Source organism: Apis mellifera, linkage group LG9 (genome assembly GCF_003254395.2).
Source record: "Apis mellifera strain DH4 linkage group LG9, Amel_HAv3.1, whole genome shotgun sequence".
In the NCBI taxonomy this organism is placed as follows: Eukaryota; Metazoa; Arthropoda; class Insecta; order Hymenoptera; family Apidae; genus Apis; species Apis mellifera.
Window position 1 is genome coordinate 2,816,752 of NC_037646.1, and position 20,351 is coordinate 2,837,102.

Sequence of the window (20,351 nt, forward strand, 5' to 3'; positions counted from 1 at the left end):
AACTTTAAATTAATATATCCTAAAAATTATATTCTAATAATACATTTCTTTTAAAATTAAAATTTGAGAAACTATTATTTAAAAGTTGATTCATTATTTAGTTTTAAATATATGAATTAAAGTTTTAAAGATTAATTATATACAATTATATTAAAACAAATTGAAAAAAGAAATTATATATAAATAATTCATTTGAAAATAATAAAGTTCAATTTCTTTTTTAAATTGTTTAATAATATTTATTTTAAATTGATATAATGCTATATTTAATTTTAATTTTTCCTGAGAGATATCATTATGATCAATCTGTTGTTATTTGAAATATGGAAATTGATAATTTATCTTACATTTTTCTCATCATATACAGACAATTCATACACATTTACACAATTTATGTAAGTATACATATATACATATATATATATATATGTATATTATATGTACAGATAAAAATTACGATAAATTTTTTTATACTTAATTAGTAAATTTATATATATAATTGAAAATGTTTAATGTTAGAAAATGAAGAAGAAAATACATATCTATTTATTAATAAAAAATTTTATTTATATAAATTTACTAATAAATCTACATTTAATGTAATTTAATATATGTATATATATATATATATATATATATATATATTCAAAATAAAATTTAATTTCTTACAAAATAATATTTCAATTATATGAAGTAATCAATTCTATTTCTTGGAAATTATTTGATGTCAATATATATTAATAATTAAAAAAAAAAATCGCGATTATAATTACAATTTTTTTTAAACTATTTTTTTATACTATAATTTAAATATGATTTTAATTTTATATTTAATCATCTTGTTTATTATTTGTAATTGTTGATATTTATAAAAAGTTGTATTCTTTGATATCAAATTATTCCTTAAAAATCGAAGTTTCGTAATCTTTATATTAATATTTTACAAAAAATTAAATTTTATAATATACACAATTATTCATACATTGATTAATAATTTTCATCTTTCATATAAAAATGACAATAATTTAATTAGAAAGATGTAAATTTGGATATTTTATTTTTATTTTAATAATAGAAAATTAAATATAATTTAAACTTTCTGCTTTTTCTTCATATGTATATACATAATGTTAACGGCTTAAACTATTTCTTTATTTCTAAATTTTTTTGTTATATTTATTTAATTATTGTAAATATAATACAAATATAATACAATTCAAATATCTAAATAATTTTTATAAACATTGAGTATATTAATATTTGGCAGCACTTTTGGTATGTATAAAATTTGTTTAAATTAATATTTATTATTTTAGTTTATATAAATATAATGTTTCTAATATGATGAATTTTGTAATCAAATAATACATAATATTATTATAATAATAATAATAATAAATAATATATAAATTTTGCTAATCAATAATTATATAATGTTTCAATTAAGATTTTGATAAATAATTATTTGTTATATATATATTTTTTATATAAAAATATATATTTTTTAAATATCAGAATTATTTAAGTTTATAAAATTTTTTTATAAAATATGATATAATAGTTATATATTTAATTATATAATATTGTAATTTTTTAATCAAATGTTTTTTGGATACAAATGTAAATAAATATGTCATTATGAAATTTATTAATTTATTAAATAGATTTTATTATATAAATTTAATTTAATAATTAGATTTTATAACGTATGTAATTGATTAAAATGCATGGTAACAAAAATTGTATTATTTGTGTTTGATATCGATTTTATCTGTTGTAATATTGCTTCATAATATTATATAATAGAAGCAAGATTATTTTACGAGATATAAAGTAAATTATAATTACGAAACAAATTCTAATGCTATTGATATTAAGCTGTTTTTGTTTTGTATTACTAATGATATCATTGAGTGATTTTAGGATTATTAATGTGTTAGTGTTGTCAATTAACCAAGTTGCAGAATTGCAAAGGACACAAGTCACTATATAAGCCCTATCTCCCTATGTCCTTTATATTTCCTATATTTTTACAATAAATTAAACAATTTCGAATATATTTTGTCGTTAACTGTTTTATTAAAGGTTTATTATTAATAATCATGTTAAAATTATTTTATATTTAATAAACAATTTTTCAGTTTCTCAAAATTTCTAAAATTTTAATTTTTCTAAATTTTAAAATTGAAAAATCATTTTATTTTATCTATGTGTATATATATTTATGTATATATTTATATATGCAGGATGAATCATGTTAATGGCTTTTTTAAGGGAAATGAAAAATACAAATAAATATAAGTATTTATATTTTGTTTTAATAATTATTTAATAATTAACGTTAACACAATTTATTTATATTAATTGTTTATATTAATGTATTTATATAAAAAATCAATAGAGATGACAAAATTTCATATTGCTATAAGAAATATTGCAAATAGTGTTATATTAACAAAATATTTATTAATTAATTAATTTAATTTATTCTTATAGAAGATCATCTTTCTCAAAGAAATTGTGAATTAATATAAAATATTTATTTTTAATATAAAAATTAGAATTTGAATAAATCAATCTTTAGTTTCAAATTTTTCTTATTATAGTTATTCAAAATTTTATTACTCTTATTATTTTCAATTTTATATAAATCTCTATATATATAATGTATTAAATATCAAATAATTCAATATATTTTTATAAATATTTAATTAATTATTAGATTTGTAATTTAGTATTTTCTTTATATTTATATAAAAAAATGGACTGTAATAGATTTCATTAATTTTAAAAATTAGATTACATTTAAAATTGAAAGGGTTAATTTTATATTCATATTATTTAAATATATATTCATATTGTTTATATGTATGTACATATGTTATCATAAATTTAGTAATTCTATTATATTTATTAAAGTCATAGAAAATAATAGAAAAATTCAGATACAAGAGAAAAGAGCACAATGTCTTATATATAAATATATTTCAAGAGAAGAAGTATTAGTCTAAATAACTTTCTTATTTTTAATAGAATGAAAAATAATTATTATATATTCAATAATAAGTATTAAATTGTTTTGAAAGAGAAATATGATGGACAAATATCACTTTGAGCGTCTATAATGCGAACAAAAAAATTGTCATGTCATTTTAATATTATGTAATAATTTCATCATCTTTTCAATCTGGAAGTCGTGATCTGCTTTCCATTATATTTTTCCATTATATTATATTCATTATAAAGTGTAAAAAATATATATATATTTTTATAATAAAAAAAAATATCAGTAAAAATTTCATTGAAAAAAAAAAAAATGATCTTAAAACACTTTTTTTTATCATATTTCTTAAAATGCAATGTATAAAAAATTATGCTATTTTATTAAAAAAAAAACAAATTGTGCACATTTTTTATTTATTAAAAAAGAGAAGAAAGAGATGTTCTTCAGTTAGGATATCTTGCATATTACATTTATTAAACTTGTATTATGTATATAAAATGATTATATAATATATTGTACAATTGAAAGATTTTTAATTAAAATATTTAATAAATTCTAGTTTTTTTAAGTAAAAATTAAATTTATTATTATTACTATAGTTAATTATATATTAGAATTAATTATATTATATTAATTCAATTTAATTTTTTGGATAAATCTAAATTATTACAAATAATTTAATATTTTAATTTTGTTTCAAAAAATTGATTTTTTATTATTATTGTTAATTATTTAACTATGTTAATTTAAATGAAAATAATTCAATACTATAAGGTACAGAAAAGCAAAAATTAAATATTATATAGTAAAAATATTTAGATTTTCAATTAAAAATATAATCATAAAGTATTTCAACATCATTCAATATAAAACGTAATCATTATTTATTTTATATTCTTAATATTACTCTTGCAAATAGCGATTCTCAACTCGCAGTAATAATTGATGATTTTTTATATGCAATATATTATATCATAAAAAAATTTCAATATTGATTGAAATTAATGTTTATTGAATGTTTTAATACAAAAACATAAAACATAAAAAAAACATGCTCTCTTATCCTATTGATATCATTGAGAAATTAGTATAAAAATAAATTTTATTTAATAATCATTTATTTATATATTTATTTTAAATATTTCATATATTGAAATTAAATCTAAATGTTAATAAAAATATAATTTTATTTTTATAATTATATGTTATCCTTCATTTGTACAATATTTCAATTCAACTTTCATTAATTCTATTAATCAGAAATTTGATCAAAATTTCTATGTAGTAACATATTGCATTAAAATTTTTATAAAGGGATCAAATTGGTGCTTGGAATGTTAAATATTTAAAAATTAGCATGTATATATTATTAACTCAAGAATGATAATTTAAATATGTTTTTAAAATTATATTTATCTTATATGTTTGCATGAAGCATGCCAAATATTGTAAATATTATATACATATGTATTTATAAATGTGCATATATAAGAAATGTTAAATGTGCATGTAATAATTTTTCTAAGAAAAATTTTAAACAAAAACAAAACAGTTACGTGTTTCATTAAAATTCTAAATTATCTAACATTTTAGTTACTTCCATAAAAGTACTTTAATATAAGTTTTATATTACAGTAAAAAATGAATGTTATCACATAGGAGAGTCATATTTAGTCATATTAGTTATCATCTGATGAAATATAAAATATTCGATTACGTTAACTTCAATGAAATGAAAATAGTAAAAAATTTCGTGTGAACCAATAAATATTATAACGATAATTTTTTGTTAAATATATTTAAAATTTTTCTATTAATATATTTCTTAAAAATCATTAATTTTTTTTTAATGGAATTTGTATCATTATAACAGTTATTAAAAAACAATATTCATACTTTCAAATCAATTTTTCATATTATTATGATTAGATATCGAAAGATTATAATATATATTTTATAAAATTATATATTAAAAAATTATTTTGTAGAATATTACATATTAATTTTTTTATATATAAATTCAAATATTCATATATAATATTAATATATTTGATATATATATATATATATCAAATATATATATCATATATGAATTATGAATATCTTATATTTATTCTTTAATTAATTCATTTAAAGATCAATAATGAAATATAAATATATATAATTATGATAGCGATTTTAAAATTTAAAAAAATATATATATAAGAAAAAAGTTTTATTATAGTAATATTTTTTTATTCATTTCTTATATTTTTTATAAAAATTTTCTATTTCATTCAAATAAAAATACATAATATATAATATGTATAACATATTTTCATAATAGATTAAATCTCGAAAATATTATAACAACAAAGAAACAATTATAATTGAACGAATTATGTATGTATTAAAATGTTTCTTTTGTTATGAATAACTGAAAATTTATATATATAATTATATTTCATTTAATTCCAATCTTCATCAATCTTTTAAAATAAAGTTTTAAAATAAGAAAAAAAATTTAACAATATAAATTATATTTTTTTTTTTAATTGCACAAAATTAAAAATTCTTTTATTAAATATATATATAAAAATATTTAAAAATTATATTCTATTTTATATATTTATTTATTATATTAATCCTTTGCGAACGTCTATAAATAATTATTAGAAAATTTCTTTTCAATTTTGTTAATAATAATTTTTATAAATACATATCAATCTTTTAATAATATTAATATCTTATTTAATGATCACTTATACATTGATAAATTAACTATTTAATAAATTTTTTAATAGATAAAAATATTAATTATATATATATAATAAAATTAAAATAATAAAAGTTAAATTATGTATAATTATTTACTAATAAATTATGTAGAATAATTTATGTCATAAAAAAAACAAAAATTGTAATGTATAAAATATATATAAATATATATGTATAAAATATATCTATAAAATATACAAAGATTTATAATCATATTATAATCAATAACGAATAATTTTATATAAAAATAGATTGAAAATATAAAATAATATTTTTTCACGTTCAAATTAAATTTTCTTGAAAAATATTTTTATTTCATATTTTTTATTTATTTTTGTGTTTAGAATGTAATTTATATTCAACAATTATTTACTCGTATTTAGTCGATAATTCCATAAACCAAATTCACGTGTATTCGACAAATTTTAATTTTAATTTATTTACTTAAAAATACATATGAGGAGACTTTATTCTTATTTTTTACTTATTTTTGTATATAGACTTAAGTTTTTTTATTTGTTTCGTAATTAATATATTATAATAAAAAAAGAATATTATGTAATATATTCATATTATTCTCAAAATAAAATTTATATTTTTTAACATATTTTTTAATATTATTTTTTCAGCATTAAATGATCAAGTCCGCAAAGGATTAAAATATATTTTATTTACAATTATATATTATAATATGAGACAAAATGAAAATTTCAAATTTTTGAATGTAATTAAAAATTGTTATTTATTTCTAATCGTTTCTATCATGATTCAAAATAATAATAATAATAATAATATTCATAAAAGAATTCTATGATTGAAAATATTTTCAAAAAATTTTAATTTAAATATATGGATCTAGTAATCAAATTTTTCTTTCGACTAATTTTTCATAAATTATTTAATAAAATCGAAAAATTGCTAAAAATGTTTGTTTAATCATAATCTATAAAAAAGTTGAAATGCATATGATTTTTTTATATGTAATCATCCATACTTTTTTTATATTATATTATAAAAAAACATATATTTTTTATATTTCAATTTTATTGATTTCTAATAAAATATTTTATATGCATAAGAAACAATTGAATATTATATTTATTTTAATTTATTTGTGAATCTTTTAGTTTAAATGTTTGTAGACTGCAGGCATTTATTAAAATTATATATATGCAGTTTGATCATGCTTGAAAGCTCATAATTTCAATTATATATAGAAGCTTCAATTATTGTATTTGTTTTATAAATAATAAAGATCATTCAATTTTTATTAATATAACAAATTGACATAGTTTGATTTGTTATGATGCCTTATATTATTTTTTTTTATTTAAAAATATTATATTGCATTTAAAAATTATTATATTTATATTATATGTAATATGTTGATATTACATTTTAATGAAATTGATTAAATTAAATTTTATATTAAAATTATACTTGCATGAAATTTATATTAATTTGAAATTTTTATAATTGTTATAGCATTAAAATATATTTTCTTTTTATTTTTATGATATAAAAAAAACAATAATTTTTTATTTTAAATCTAATTTCAGATATTGAATTTTTTATTACATATTACTTACTTATTTTTTTTTTTTTTTTGCAATATGAAATGCGTGTATGTATATTATCTAAATTTTTAAATATAAATATATATTTATTATTTTTTAAACAAAGTAATGTGTAATATAAAACATATTTTATTAATCTATATAATATAAACACATGAATATATAAAAACAATAATTAACAAAATTTTATGCTTTTAAAAACATATTGATTGATTGATTGATTTATTTATTTATTTATTTATTTAGTGAACAATTTGTCTAACAATTTTTCTTCAAGTATTAAAATTATTGCAATTAATATTGATAAAAATTTAATATAATATCTAATTGCACTTAGATACAGTCATTTTTCTAAATTAGTACTATTCTTTTTATTTCAATTGCTAAAAATGATTTTTTTTATTGTTACACTTTATAAAAATATAATTTTTTTTCTAAAAAAAAATATTTTTTTAGAAATTTTTTTTTGAAAAATAAATTAAACAGTAAAATAAAAATATAATAATTTTGAAACTTGAATTGTATAACTTACTCATATAACTTCATTTTTTTATATAATAAAACAGTTGTAAATTGTGTGGAGGAAAAATTCATGTAATATATACATAAATACATATTATCATTTCATTATCATATATATATATACATGTATACTTCATTATTTACTTACATACATATACAAATGTATATTGTAGATGCACGTACAGTATTAATTTTCAAAATTAAATTTTTCTTTCTCAAAAAATTGAAATTCTTTGTTTTTTGAAATATTTAATAATATTGGTACTTAAGAGAATTAAGAAAGTAATCAAGAGACACTTAAGAGAATTTTAAAATTCTTAATTGAGTTATGATTAATACTATTGATATATTAACATTCTTTTCATATTTAATTCTTAATCGTATGATTTTTTCTAATCTTCAAAATTTATCTTTATAATATTATTATAATCTCTATTAATCATAAGTGCTATAATCTACCTCTAATCTCAAATAATTCATATTTTTCTTCAAATATTTTAAAAATTAAAAAATAGATAAAAATATTTTTAATGATTTTATCAAAAACGAAATAAAAGAAAAAGAATACTTTTTTAAGAAATGAAAATAGAATGATCTTATTAAAACAAAAGTTTATAAATAAGCTTAATGAAAAATAAAAAAAATAGAAAAGAAGAAAAAAAATAGAAGGAATAAAAAAATAAAATTAATTATATTTAATTCATATCAATTATATTACTTCTTAATGTCATTTAAATTACTTTTTATATATTTCTCATTATTCTTATAAATTATTAATTATAAATTATAATATTCTTATAAAATTAATTCACGAAAGTATTTAAATATTTATCATAAAAAACTTTTATAAATTTAAAATATATATTAGATATGTCTACAGGATATTTGACTGCAAATATTAAAAAATTTAAGATATGATTCTTTAAATCAAAATGCAACAAAAATTAAAAATAAAAAAATTGTGTTTTCGACTTTATTTTAATAAATTTTGATAATTATTGATAATTATAGATTTATAGATTTATAAAATTATAGATTTATAGATTTATAAAATTATAGATTTATAAAAGAATGTTTTTTAGAAGAAATAGATAAATAGACAAATACAGACCTCAAGCAAAGAAATATAATTTTCATATACATCAATTATATCGATTACATTCTTTATTATTTAATCCATATTCTTAAAGAAATTTATTCAAGCTTAAAGTGTCATGATTTAGTGTATAATAAATTTATAATTAGCAATAATTAAAAAAATAAAGCTGAAAATATAATTTTTTTTATTTCTAATTTTCATTTTATTTTAATTTGTAAATTCATTTATCAAATTTCTTGAACATTTATATACATATAACACATATACAAGCTGTTAATGTTAATATATTTGTAAGATATCTTTGAAGAGTCGATTCTAAAAATCAAAACAAATACAATAATATGTAAAAATATCGATTGAAAATTATTTATTAAATTATAAATTATTGAAATTAGATGAAGCTAGAGACACAAAAAAGTGAAATCACTGTGTATCTATAATTTATCTAATAAAGAAATTAAATTGTTAAATATAATTTTTAATAAATAAGCTTCAATCGACATTTTTATATATCAACTTTTTTTGTGTTTATTTTGACTTCTAAAATTGATAGCTTCCAAAAATAATCCATGGATATATTATATTCATATGGTAAGTGTTTGTATATATATATATATATATATATGAATCCACTATATATATATTTGATGCCTAATCTCTCATTATAAAATCTGTACGTACACTACAATATAATAAATTAAACATAAAAAATACATATATTATATTTAATACAGAATATCAAAAAAAAATACATATACACTATACACAATCAATAACCAATAGTATGATAAAACTAATACTTTTTGAATTATAAAACATAAATATCTTTATCTAAATAAAAAATATTAAGGCATTTGCATATCATAATCACAATTGTAAATATATAATATTAATTCATATTAATTCATATACACATATTAATTCCAATTATATTATATTATTTAATCAAAAAGAATTCTATTATAATTTATAATTCTTCAAGTGTTAGTTTTAGCATACAAAATAACAAATTTTTTTAGTTTTTCATTCCAAATATTTCATTAAATACTATATATTTAAAAAAAAAAATGTAGTATGCGATTTTTTTTGACATCCTGTATTATATATAATATATACAGAAAAAATATTTAAAAAGTATTGAATATTATTAATTATGAATGAATTATTATGTGCATATCTTTTTTTTTTATCTTTTTGTGTACATATTCTATTTATTATTTTCCTTCTATAATTTTTTAATTATTGAAATCAGAGTCATAATGTTACATTAATCCACTTCTTATCCTCTCTACGAAATTTTACAATTGTCGCCCGAATTTAAATCGGTGAATGATAAAAAAATGGGGGAGATAGGGCAAAAGAGAGGTGACATGTGTCTGTTGCCAGGCTGAGCATGGAGGTGTCGTGTCGCAGATGGCAGACCCCAGCCGTGAGGAAGAACAAGTCACTCTCTTGGGTGAAGAGGGCCTCCGCGCTGGCGGCCAGGCTCTCAAGCTCGGGTAATTAAATGTGGTGCAAATTCAAACAATGTAGAGCGTAATGATTCGTAAATATTTTTTTGATATGTATAAAATGAAAAACATTATGGCTTATAATTTGTTCGTTATGTACAATTATGACTTTCTATTTCTTTTATATATTTATATCTTATATAATATTCTAATAATTTTTTTTCTGCCTTACTACTTTGAAAACATGTAAATGATATATTGTTAGATGTTATAAATATGAATATAAATTAGCAGCAAAAATATGCTAATCACAATGACTTTTGTGAAAATCAAGTAATTATATAAACTAGTATGTTAAAATTCTTGTATAAACTTAAATTTTATAAATATAGTGATTTTTCTGAATGTGATAATTTTATAATGTATTAAGATATATGTATATCATTTAGAATATGTCATTGAATATATATGTGATAATCATGGAAAGAAATCTTTACGTTCTACATTTTAGACCGGTGACTAAAAATCATATTTGTACAACATATATGTAAATGTTTTATAGATTTACTTATAAAATTCTTATAAATTTCTTCAAATATTTTTTTTACAGTAAAAAAAGGAGAATATAATATAAAGTATTAAATCTATAGAAACATTTTTTGTACATACATTTTAAAATAGGATTTATTAATCCATAATCTGCAAAAATTGCAGAGCTTCTGATAAATGTTTTTTGTGCTATTAGGCTATGTACAAATATAGATTTAAGTAGAAGGCATGATGCGTCAGTGTGTTCTATGGTTACAGCACCTGTACACTACGGCAGACGCCATAGGAGCACACTATAGGAATCCCCTCAGGCAAGCTGTTATCAACCGTTATTTGCATTTGCAAATCTGTTTTGCTCAATGTTTTTTTTTTTTTTTTTTTTGTAGTTACCTAAAATCCTTTAGCTCAAAAAAGAGCACTAATATTACAGTCGCTAAAATATTTATTAAATTTTAAAAAAAATTAGATTTAAAAAATTGTTAGTTCAATGAAATATATTTATAGTAACATATTAAAATCTATCAATAAGATTTTGATAGCATATAAAACTCTGTCATCGATAATATTCATTATGCAAATGATTTAAAAAAGTTATTTAATTTAAAAATTATGATGGAATTACAATCAATAAAAGTTATAATATTAATAAAGATGACCAAATAGAGCATCGTTTTTAAAAGAAATTTTTAAAGAATATTAACTTTTCAATCATTTTTTAAGTAATCAATATATATATTTGATTACTTAATGATTGTGATCAAAATCATATTTTAAATTTATAATCCGTCAATATTCAATATAAAATGTAGGTATATCTTATAAATGAAAAAAAGAAAGAAAGAAAAAGAAAAAAGATACAAATGTAAAAAGGAATAAAAACAATAGTATAGTAATTTTATAATAATGTAACAATTCTTCTTTCTTAAAAATATATTTGTACAAATTGTATCGCAGAAAAATATAATTTGTGATATCTTCATACAAATTAAAAATAAATTATAAAATTTTTTTATTTTTCGTAATTTTAAAATATTTAAGAAATTGATAAATAATTTTAATTTAATATTTACTTACATATAGCATCATTTAGAATTGTAGAATTTTTTAACATTTTCAAAGAATATATTTTTTACGAAAATTCAGAAAAAAGAAAGAATATTTAAGTTTTTTAAATTATAATCGAATATTTTTTTAATTGAAAAAGCAATTAGGTAATAAAAAATAATAAAAATTCAAGGTTTAATTTCTGTAATCAATTTATATATTAAGATGCACTTGCTTAATTTATATATAATGTGTGTATATGTGTGTGTATATATATATATATATACATACATTTATACATCTTATATATATCTGTAATTTTATGTGTTTTTAATCTAAATCTTGCATATTGACTTACTATTTATAAAATTATATTTTCGTAAATATATTTGCGAAAATAATTTCTCATTTTTTAATTAAACTTTTAAAATTTTTAAATTAATTAAACTTTACTTACCATACGATATATAATATATGAAAGAATTGGAAAATATGTAAAAAGAGCATATCAACACTAATATTCTTTATATTGTACAAAGAATATCTAATTTAAAGAATTAAAATTATCTGATTTATATTATATATGATTTATATATGATTGATGTACATTGATATAATTGATATAATATTTGATATTATTGAGATATAAACACGATTTTATTTTTTTAACTCAAAATTATGGAAAAAGAAAACGAAATTTGTTTATCAATTTTATATAATATAATTTTTATAAATAAATTAATATGATTTTAAAAAGTGTTTTAAAATTTAATACTGATAAATATTTATTTATTTTAATCAAATTTTAAAATTTGATTTTTTTTTAAATAATAAAAGATGATATAAACATGAAGAATTTTTCTCTTTCTTTCTTTATCTTATATATATCGAATAATTTTTTCAAACATCGAAATGTAAAATTATTTCTTTATATATTTCTTTATATCAAAAAAAATATTTTAAAAAATTATAAAAAATATAACAAATTTCCTGAGATCAATAAAATATGCTGGAAAAATAAAAAAAAAAAAATAATAAGCAAAAAAAAAAGATATTTAAAATTGAATAAATTATTAAAAACTTTTATATTTTTTCACATTAAATGAGAATCATTCAAATACATTATAGAGAAAGTAATAAAAAGAAAATACTTGATGTTATGATTCATTATATAATGAGATTTTTATTTGAAAAACAAATATTGAAACATAGAATTTATAAATGCATGATTCATCATCATCTTTGTATTATTAACATTATAAAATAAAAAATTTATAATCATATATTATAAAAATAGGAATGTAAATTTTAATTTAAATTATTAATATTTCTATTAATAATTCTATTAAATCATTAGTTATTTATACATTTGATTTGGCAAGTTCTATAAGCTAACAAAATTTCATTGAAATAGTGAAAAATTTAGGAATTTCGTAAAAGCAATAGAAAATCTTATTTTTATGTATAAATAATAAGAAGTCATATTTTAATATTTTTTTATATCGTAAAAATTGTTGATTTATAATTTAATACAGTTTCTATTAATTTTATTAAAAAAAATTTGGCACAAATCTAATCACAATGAATATATGATATATATGATATGTATATGTGATACTAGCCATACAATTTCTATATACATATAATTAATTTTCATTTAAATATATATATATGTGTGTGTTTATTACTATAAGTATATACTTTATTTTAAATGTTATTTAATTTTTCCACTTGTTATTTTCATGTTTTGTTATCGCAATATGCGAATTTCTTTTATCTTCATACACTGTATAAGAAAAATAATCAATCATGAAAAATTATTGCTTTAACGATTTCAAAGACAAATGCGACTGTTTGCTTTGTAATTATATAACATTCACTTATCGATCATTTATCAATTGTTTAATAAAAATTCTTAATTCTAAAATGTGTGCTATATTGTTATTGAAATAGTCATATTAAAAAAGTTTTTATACATTATATAACAGTTGATACAGTTTGACGTTGTTTACACATAACATAATTAAAAGTTGTTTAATACATTCAAACTGTATCGAAATATTTATATTAAAATAATAATGTTAAAATATATGTTAATTCGTTCATTCACTATTTATTTAGCTTTAATGTAAATAACAATAATGATGATAGTGTGGCCATGGGTATGTATAAAATACGTGCGCTTATGTGCGCATATACGCAAAAATCGGAAAATCTTTGTTTCTAATTTAATCAAGACTTCGCTTTCAAAATACAACTAATTAAAATCAAAAGAATCTGATTTGTAACAGCATTATTTAAACGTCGCAATAAATTACAGCTATTATTGTTGGGAAAAAATTAAGGTGAGTCGTATATAACTGGTTATCAAATATTTTAATCTTTTAAGCTCGGATGATTTGGAATCGGGATTTGATCAATACAAAGCAAATTACCAATTTTGCTTTGAAATTTTTTTTTTTTTTTTTTTTTTTTAATAAATACTAATATCTACGTAATTATAACGATTTTATTATATAGAAGAATGAGGTATAATAATAAATAAATATGAACAGATTCAAGTATTTAATTTCAAGTTAGATGATTATTTAAAATCCTTTGTTTCATATTTATTTATTCATTTTTTGTCTTATATTAACATTTTTAAAGATACTATGATTAATAAATCTCGTCTAATAAGATTCGTGATAAATAGTTATTATTTAAACAAAGGCATTAACACGTACAATGAATTACAATGAATTACAAAAATATTTGAAATATTTTTCAGAAAGAAAAACTGTATCAATATAATATTGTGCAAAATTTTTAAAAATATTATTAACATTACAAATAAATTAAATAGATAGAATTATCAATGATCATTATAAGATTTACAAAGTTTCAAAAATCTTATTTTCGAAAGTACATCCATAAAAATTATAAAGATAAAAAATTTATAATCACTTTGTGAAGACCACAGAAATATATAGTTATGTATCAATAAACATTAATATTTATTAAATCATTATATGTTATTTAATAATTGTAATTGCTCATTATCTTAGTGATATTTTAAAAAATTTTGTAAATAACATACATATTATATTTATAAAAATTTTTTGTGGTAAATTTTTAAAATACTTTTATGATTCATTGTAATGCTGGTACGTTGTGATGTGAAAGTTATAGCAATGTTACGCATACGAAATTATAATATATATTTAGGATTTACGTGGATTCAATATAAAAATATTTTATCTGCTTAAATTAATTTTTTTTAATAACAAAAAAATATTTCATAAAATATAATATGTTTCAGATATATTTTATTTTATAAATTTTAATTCTAATAATAATGTTTTGCATATTTTATATATTTAATTCTTAAGCTTTATATCTTATATATTATGTATTATGCTCTATGCATTATGTTCCATTAATTCCTATTATAACAATTAAGCTTTTAGAAATAAAATATTACCATATTTATATATTGATGTATGTATATTATCCTATTTTTGGCATGTTTTATGATCTTTACTGCATCTTTATGACATAGCATGTATACGGTTATAAATAATCGCTTTTTTCCCCATGTACATATATGTATATATGTTTTATATGTATACATTGCTTATCCCTAATATTTTGCTTAAATATTTTTTAATATACATAATTAAATAGTTATCATTTATTTTTATTGAATTTTTTAATCTTTATCTTTGACTTTCATTTATTAAATTAAAATAAATTACATTATAATTATATATTAAAAATTATATATGATGTAATTAATGTAATGTTTATTTTAAGTATTTAAAATTTAAATTTAATAATTAAATATATGTAAATGTACTTAAATTAGATTTGTAAATTTGAATAATAATATAAAAAATATTTATCCATTTAATTAAACCATGCGATACTAATACATTTAATAATATTTTATAATTTAAAAATGAAAAAAATAATTTATAAAATATTCGTTAAAAAATTATTTAAAACGAAAATTTTTAAAAATATTTTTAATGTTTTCTAAAATACACTATTTAAAGAGTTAATATACCAATTAGTATAAGTCATTTTTTGAAAATCTCTTTATTATTTAAATTTTCAATTGATAAATTAATCAAATAATATTCTAAATGTTTCATTAATAATAATGTTTCATAATATTCTAAATGTTAGTTTAATAATAATAATTTTATTTAATATTATATTTAATATTATTTAATTTAATAACTGAAAATTTAAATAAGGAGAATATGATTTATACTCTTTAAGGCTTTTGAACATTTATTTTTTAAATATCTATTTAAATATTATATATAAAAATTTGAAATTATCTAAATCTTAAAAACAAAATTTCAGATTTTAAAATAATAAGAAACTTTTCTCTTCTATTTTTCTTTTTTATTTATATTTGTATAATTTGTAAAAAAAATTTTCATGAAAGTTTTACGAAAATTTTAATCTATTAATCTATTATCTATAAACAATCTCATTTCATAATTCAAATCACTTTATAATATGAATTTGTCTCTAAATTTATAATATATTATAAATTTATATCATTTATGAACAGTAATGTATATTTGCTTATTATGTATTATATGTATATATGTGGGAAATATTGAATGGGTAAGCTGATAATTGATAAGTGGGTTTGTGATAAGCTTTCTTTTTTGCATGCTGTGAACTGATTTTTACTATTTCAAAACTTAATACCATTTAACAGTTAACAAAAAGCTTTTTTTATATATATTTAAATTAAAATAAGAAAATCATTATATTGTCATAAAAATTATTTTATACTTTTTATACAAATTTTTTGTTCAATTTGTCAGTTTAAATTAAAAAACAAGTGGAAAATATACAAGTCGGTTCATTTTAGTTTTTATTATTTTGTGTATGAAAAATGTTTTATTTAATAGATTAAAATTTGAAAAAATGAAAATTTATTTTGATAAAAAAATATATTAAAACAAGAATGATTACGTATTTTGAAAAGATTTTTAATATATTTTATTTTCGAAGTTTTTAATTGATTTATATTCATTTAAATTCTTTGTTTTTCTTTCTTGCATTGCAAAAATTTTATTAATTCTATGTTTAATTTCTATATTTATTTCTTTTAATTTTATTTAATTATACGTTTATTTAATTATATTTATATGCATACATATTTTTATATAATAAATCTAAACAAAAATGAATTGACTTGTAATTTTAAGATATTATACATTATATACACATATATACATATGCATGTATATATGCATATGATGTATATCTTTCAACAAAATAATTAAATTAAATTTATAGATGATTTTTGAAGAACAGATAAAAACACTGTATTTAATTAAACAGTACGCAATCTAATATTATTTAAATCCTTAAAAAGTAGATAATAACTATAACTGAAATAATTTTCAAATAATCTATTAAATAGAAATTGCCATATGATTTAAAATTTTTTTTTTCTTCTCTCTTCTTATCTTTTTTCATATATACATTCTACGACCTGGTTAATTCAATACCGAATAAATTCAAGTAATTATAGCAATCTTAATATGAATTTTCAATGAGTTCAATGAAATATAAATTTAATTATTTGCATTAATAAACTTTAAAAATTTTATGATTTTTCTAATAAAAATATAATTATGCCATAATTTGGAATGAAATAATAAGGTATATATCTTTATTTTTCAATGATATACTTGATAGAAACATTCCAAGTAATAATAAATTTTGATAAAATTTTCTATATTATTATATTATTATATTATATTAAAAATTTAAAATTACATTTTTGTTAATTTCTTTTGTAAAATTTGTAAATATTTATCTAATTTATAATATATTATTTCAATAAATGAATTTTTTCATATTTGATTACGTAATTATAATTTTATTATTCAAAAATATAAAATATCTATATAAATTATTTTTAATAATTTTTTATTTTTAAGAATAATTTTCATGCAAATATTTGTTAATAAAAAAAGATACATAATAAATCTTTTTTTACAAAATTATAATAATTAGAAATTAATTATTATCATTTTGGAATGTTGTTTATCTATTTTTAAATTATAAAAAAATAACAGATTTATATAAATAATTTTTGAAAAAAAAATTTCTTTAGAAAATTATATTAGAATTTTTTAATATTCTTTATAATATAAATATTTTTTTAGATTATATAAAATTATATAATATTTTTTTTATAGATTTTGCTTCTTTTTTTATTATCTGAATTTTTTAAAAATATATGATATTAATTCATTATATTATATAATATATAATATTAATTCAACATGGAACACAGAATTAGATATATTATTTTAATTATTATTTTAATTATTTTTTTAATCAATGATTATTATTATTATTTATTACTATTATTTAAAAAGAAACAACGATATGAAAATAAATAATTCTTAAGAAAATTTTTAATTATCATAATAGATAAATTTTTTTTCCTACAATAATTCTCGTAAATATTTTAAACATACAAGAAATCATGAAATTTAGTTTATAAAAAATTTTAAAAATGCTTTATTAAGATAATAAAAAAGGCAATAAAATAAAATTATTATAGAATCATTATTATTATATGTCAATCACAACCATTATTTGAGAGAAACAAATATTATTTTATTATTTAACATTTTTTTAGTTTCAATTCTCAGAATTTGATGACAATAAAAAATTCGTTGAATTAACAAGGTCATTTTGTATTAATGGTGAATTAATAATTGATATTTAGCATAATTGATATTAACTTCAATATATTATAATATAACACTGTATAGTAATTTATATTTAGTTAAAAATATAATCGATTTAAGATATCTTTGGAAGCTTAAAAATAGTTTCATTAATTCTATCATATAAGAATTTATTACATAATTTACTGGTATCCACTATTATACTGCTATTGTAATTTAAAAGTAGAAATAAATTTAAATTAACATAAAAGTTATAATCGTAATTAACATGAGTAATATATGGGAAAATTTTTTTAATAATTAAAAGCAACAATATGGGACAATAATTAAAATTTGTTTTCAATTTTAAGAATGATTTTCTTCTTGTTTGCTTTTGCCATAGCATCTTTATCTTATTATAACATCAATCATTATATTCTTTAATTGTATTTCATATTATACATTGTTTTCTATATTATATCTATATGTTATTCCGTATTCTTATTCAAGAAATATAAAATCAAAAAAATAATTATAAATTTATAATTATTATATATATATATATATATATACATATATATATATATATATATATCAATTATGTGTATATATATTATCGATAATACGATATTCATTTTAAATCATTCAAATATTGCAATATTTTCTTAATTTTTTATGAGATCTGATAATAAAACTCATACATTAAATTATGTATTTTCTTGCTAAATATCATTCTGATCGTATTTAAATATATACTTTTCTTGGAAAAATATATTAACTAACATGTGTCTTGTTTATTCTTTCATTCTAAGATGATTTTGAAAATTTATTTATATTATTCTTAATACTATTAATGTAATATCTAATAAAAAATAATTATTGGAAAATTCTCCTTTTTAACTTCTATGATTTTACTAACTTTCTATGATTTTTTGTTGCTCTCAAAAGAAATTAAAAAAGGTATTTTTTAACAATATAATGAAAAGTAATAGAATAAAAACTTTGAAATTTATTTCAAAAAATCATTTTCAAAATTGTTTTAAAAGATGAACAATACATAAATGAACAATTTCTCAAAGAAATATTTTGACATTGTAATTTTACCACAATGAATTTGGTAACTTTATTGTCAAATCTCGTATTTAATATATTTTCTATCGCATTAAATTAAAATAAAAAATTATCTAAAATTTTTATTAAAAAATATATTTTCTTTTCTTTTTTTTTTTTTTTTGTAATCTTGGAGCCAGTAAATTTGATAAAATACGAATTGTTAAAGATATCTTTAATCTCATTCCTATGTGTGTAAAACGTAAGGAACTTATGCAACAACAATATGGCATTGGAGCATTATAGTGATGTCTAGTGTGCTAATGTGGTTGTGTCTTGTCTGTTGTGTCGTCAGCAAGAGCACGCAGGCTTGAATCCTACCGAGTCCATGACACGTGCATTGATTAGTGATGATAATATCGCCCGCCAGACTGCCCTTGGTCCTGTCCAATTGGGGTATGTACTCCGTATCTAGTAAATCCTTCCCATACGTTATTATGTATCCTTCGAAATTCATTCAACAGAATTTATTATTAATTTAATGATTTATCAAGTTTTATATTTACCACTATTTTTATATATTTTCTAATTACTTTTATT

The 20,351-nt window shown here is 16.6% G+C and overlaps 1 protein-coding gene across 4 annotated transcripts in view; it reads left to right on the forward strand.

Annotated features, from left to right (window-relative positions):
* Positions 1 to 20,351, forward strand: part of LOC727630 (V-type proton ATPase 116 kDa subunit a) — a 35,233-nt gene that overhangs the window by 4,322 nt on the left and 10,560 nt on the right. The window contains exon 3 of one of the 4 annotated variants that reach the window (XM_026442920.1): positions 10,346 to 10,458. In XM_026442920.1, the coding sequence (XP_026298705.1) occupies positions 10,346 to 10,458 (113 nt within the window). Of the gene's footprint in view, positions 1 to 10,345; positions 10,459 to 11,217; positions 11,271 to 20,106; positions 20,208 to 20,351 lie in introns of all 4 variants that reach the window. The other 3 variants (XM_026442923.1, XM_026442924.1, XM_026442922.1) reach the window with 3 other exon arrangements.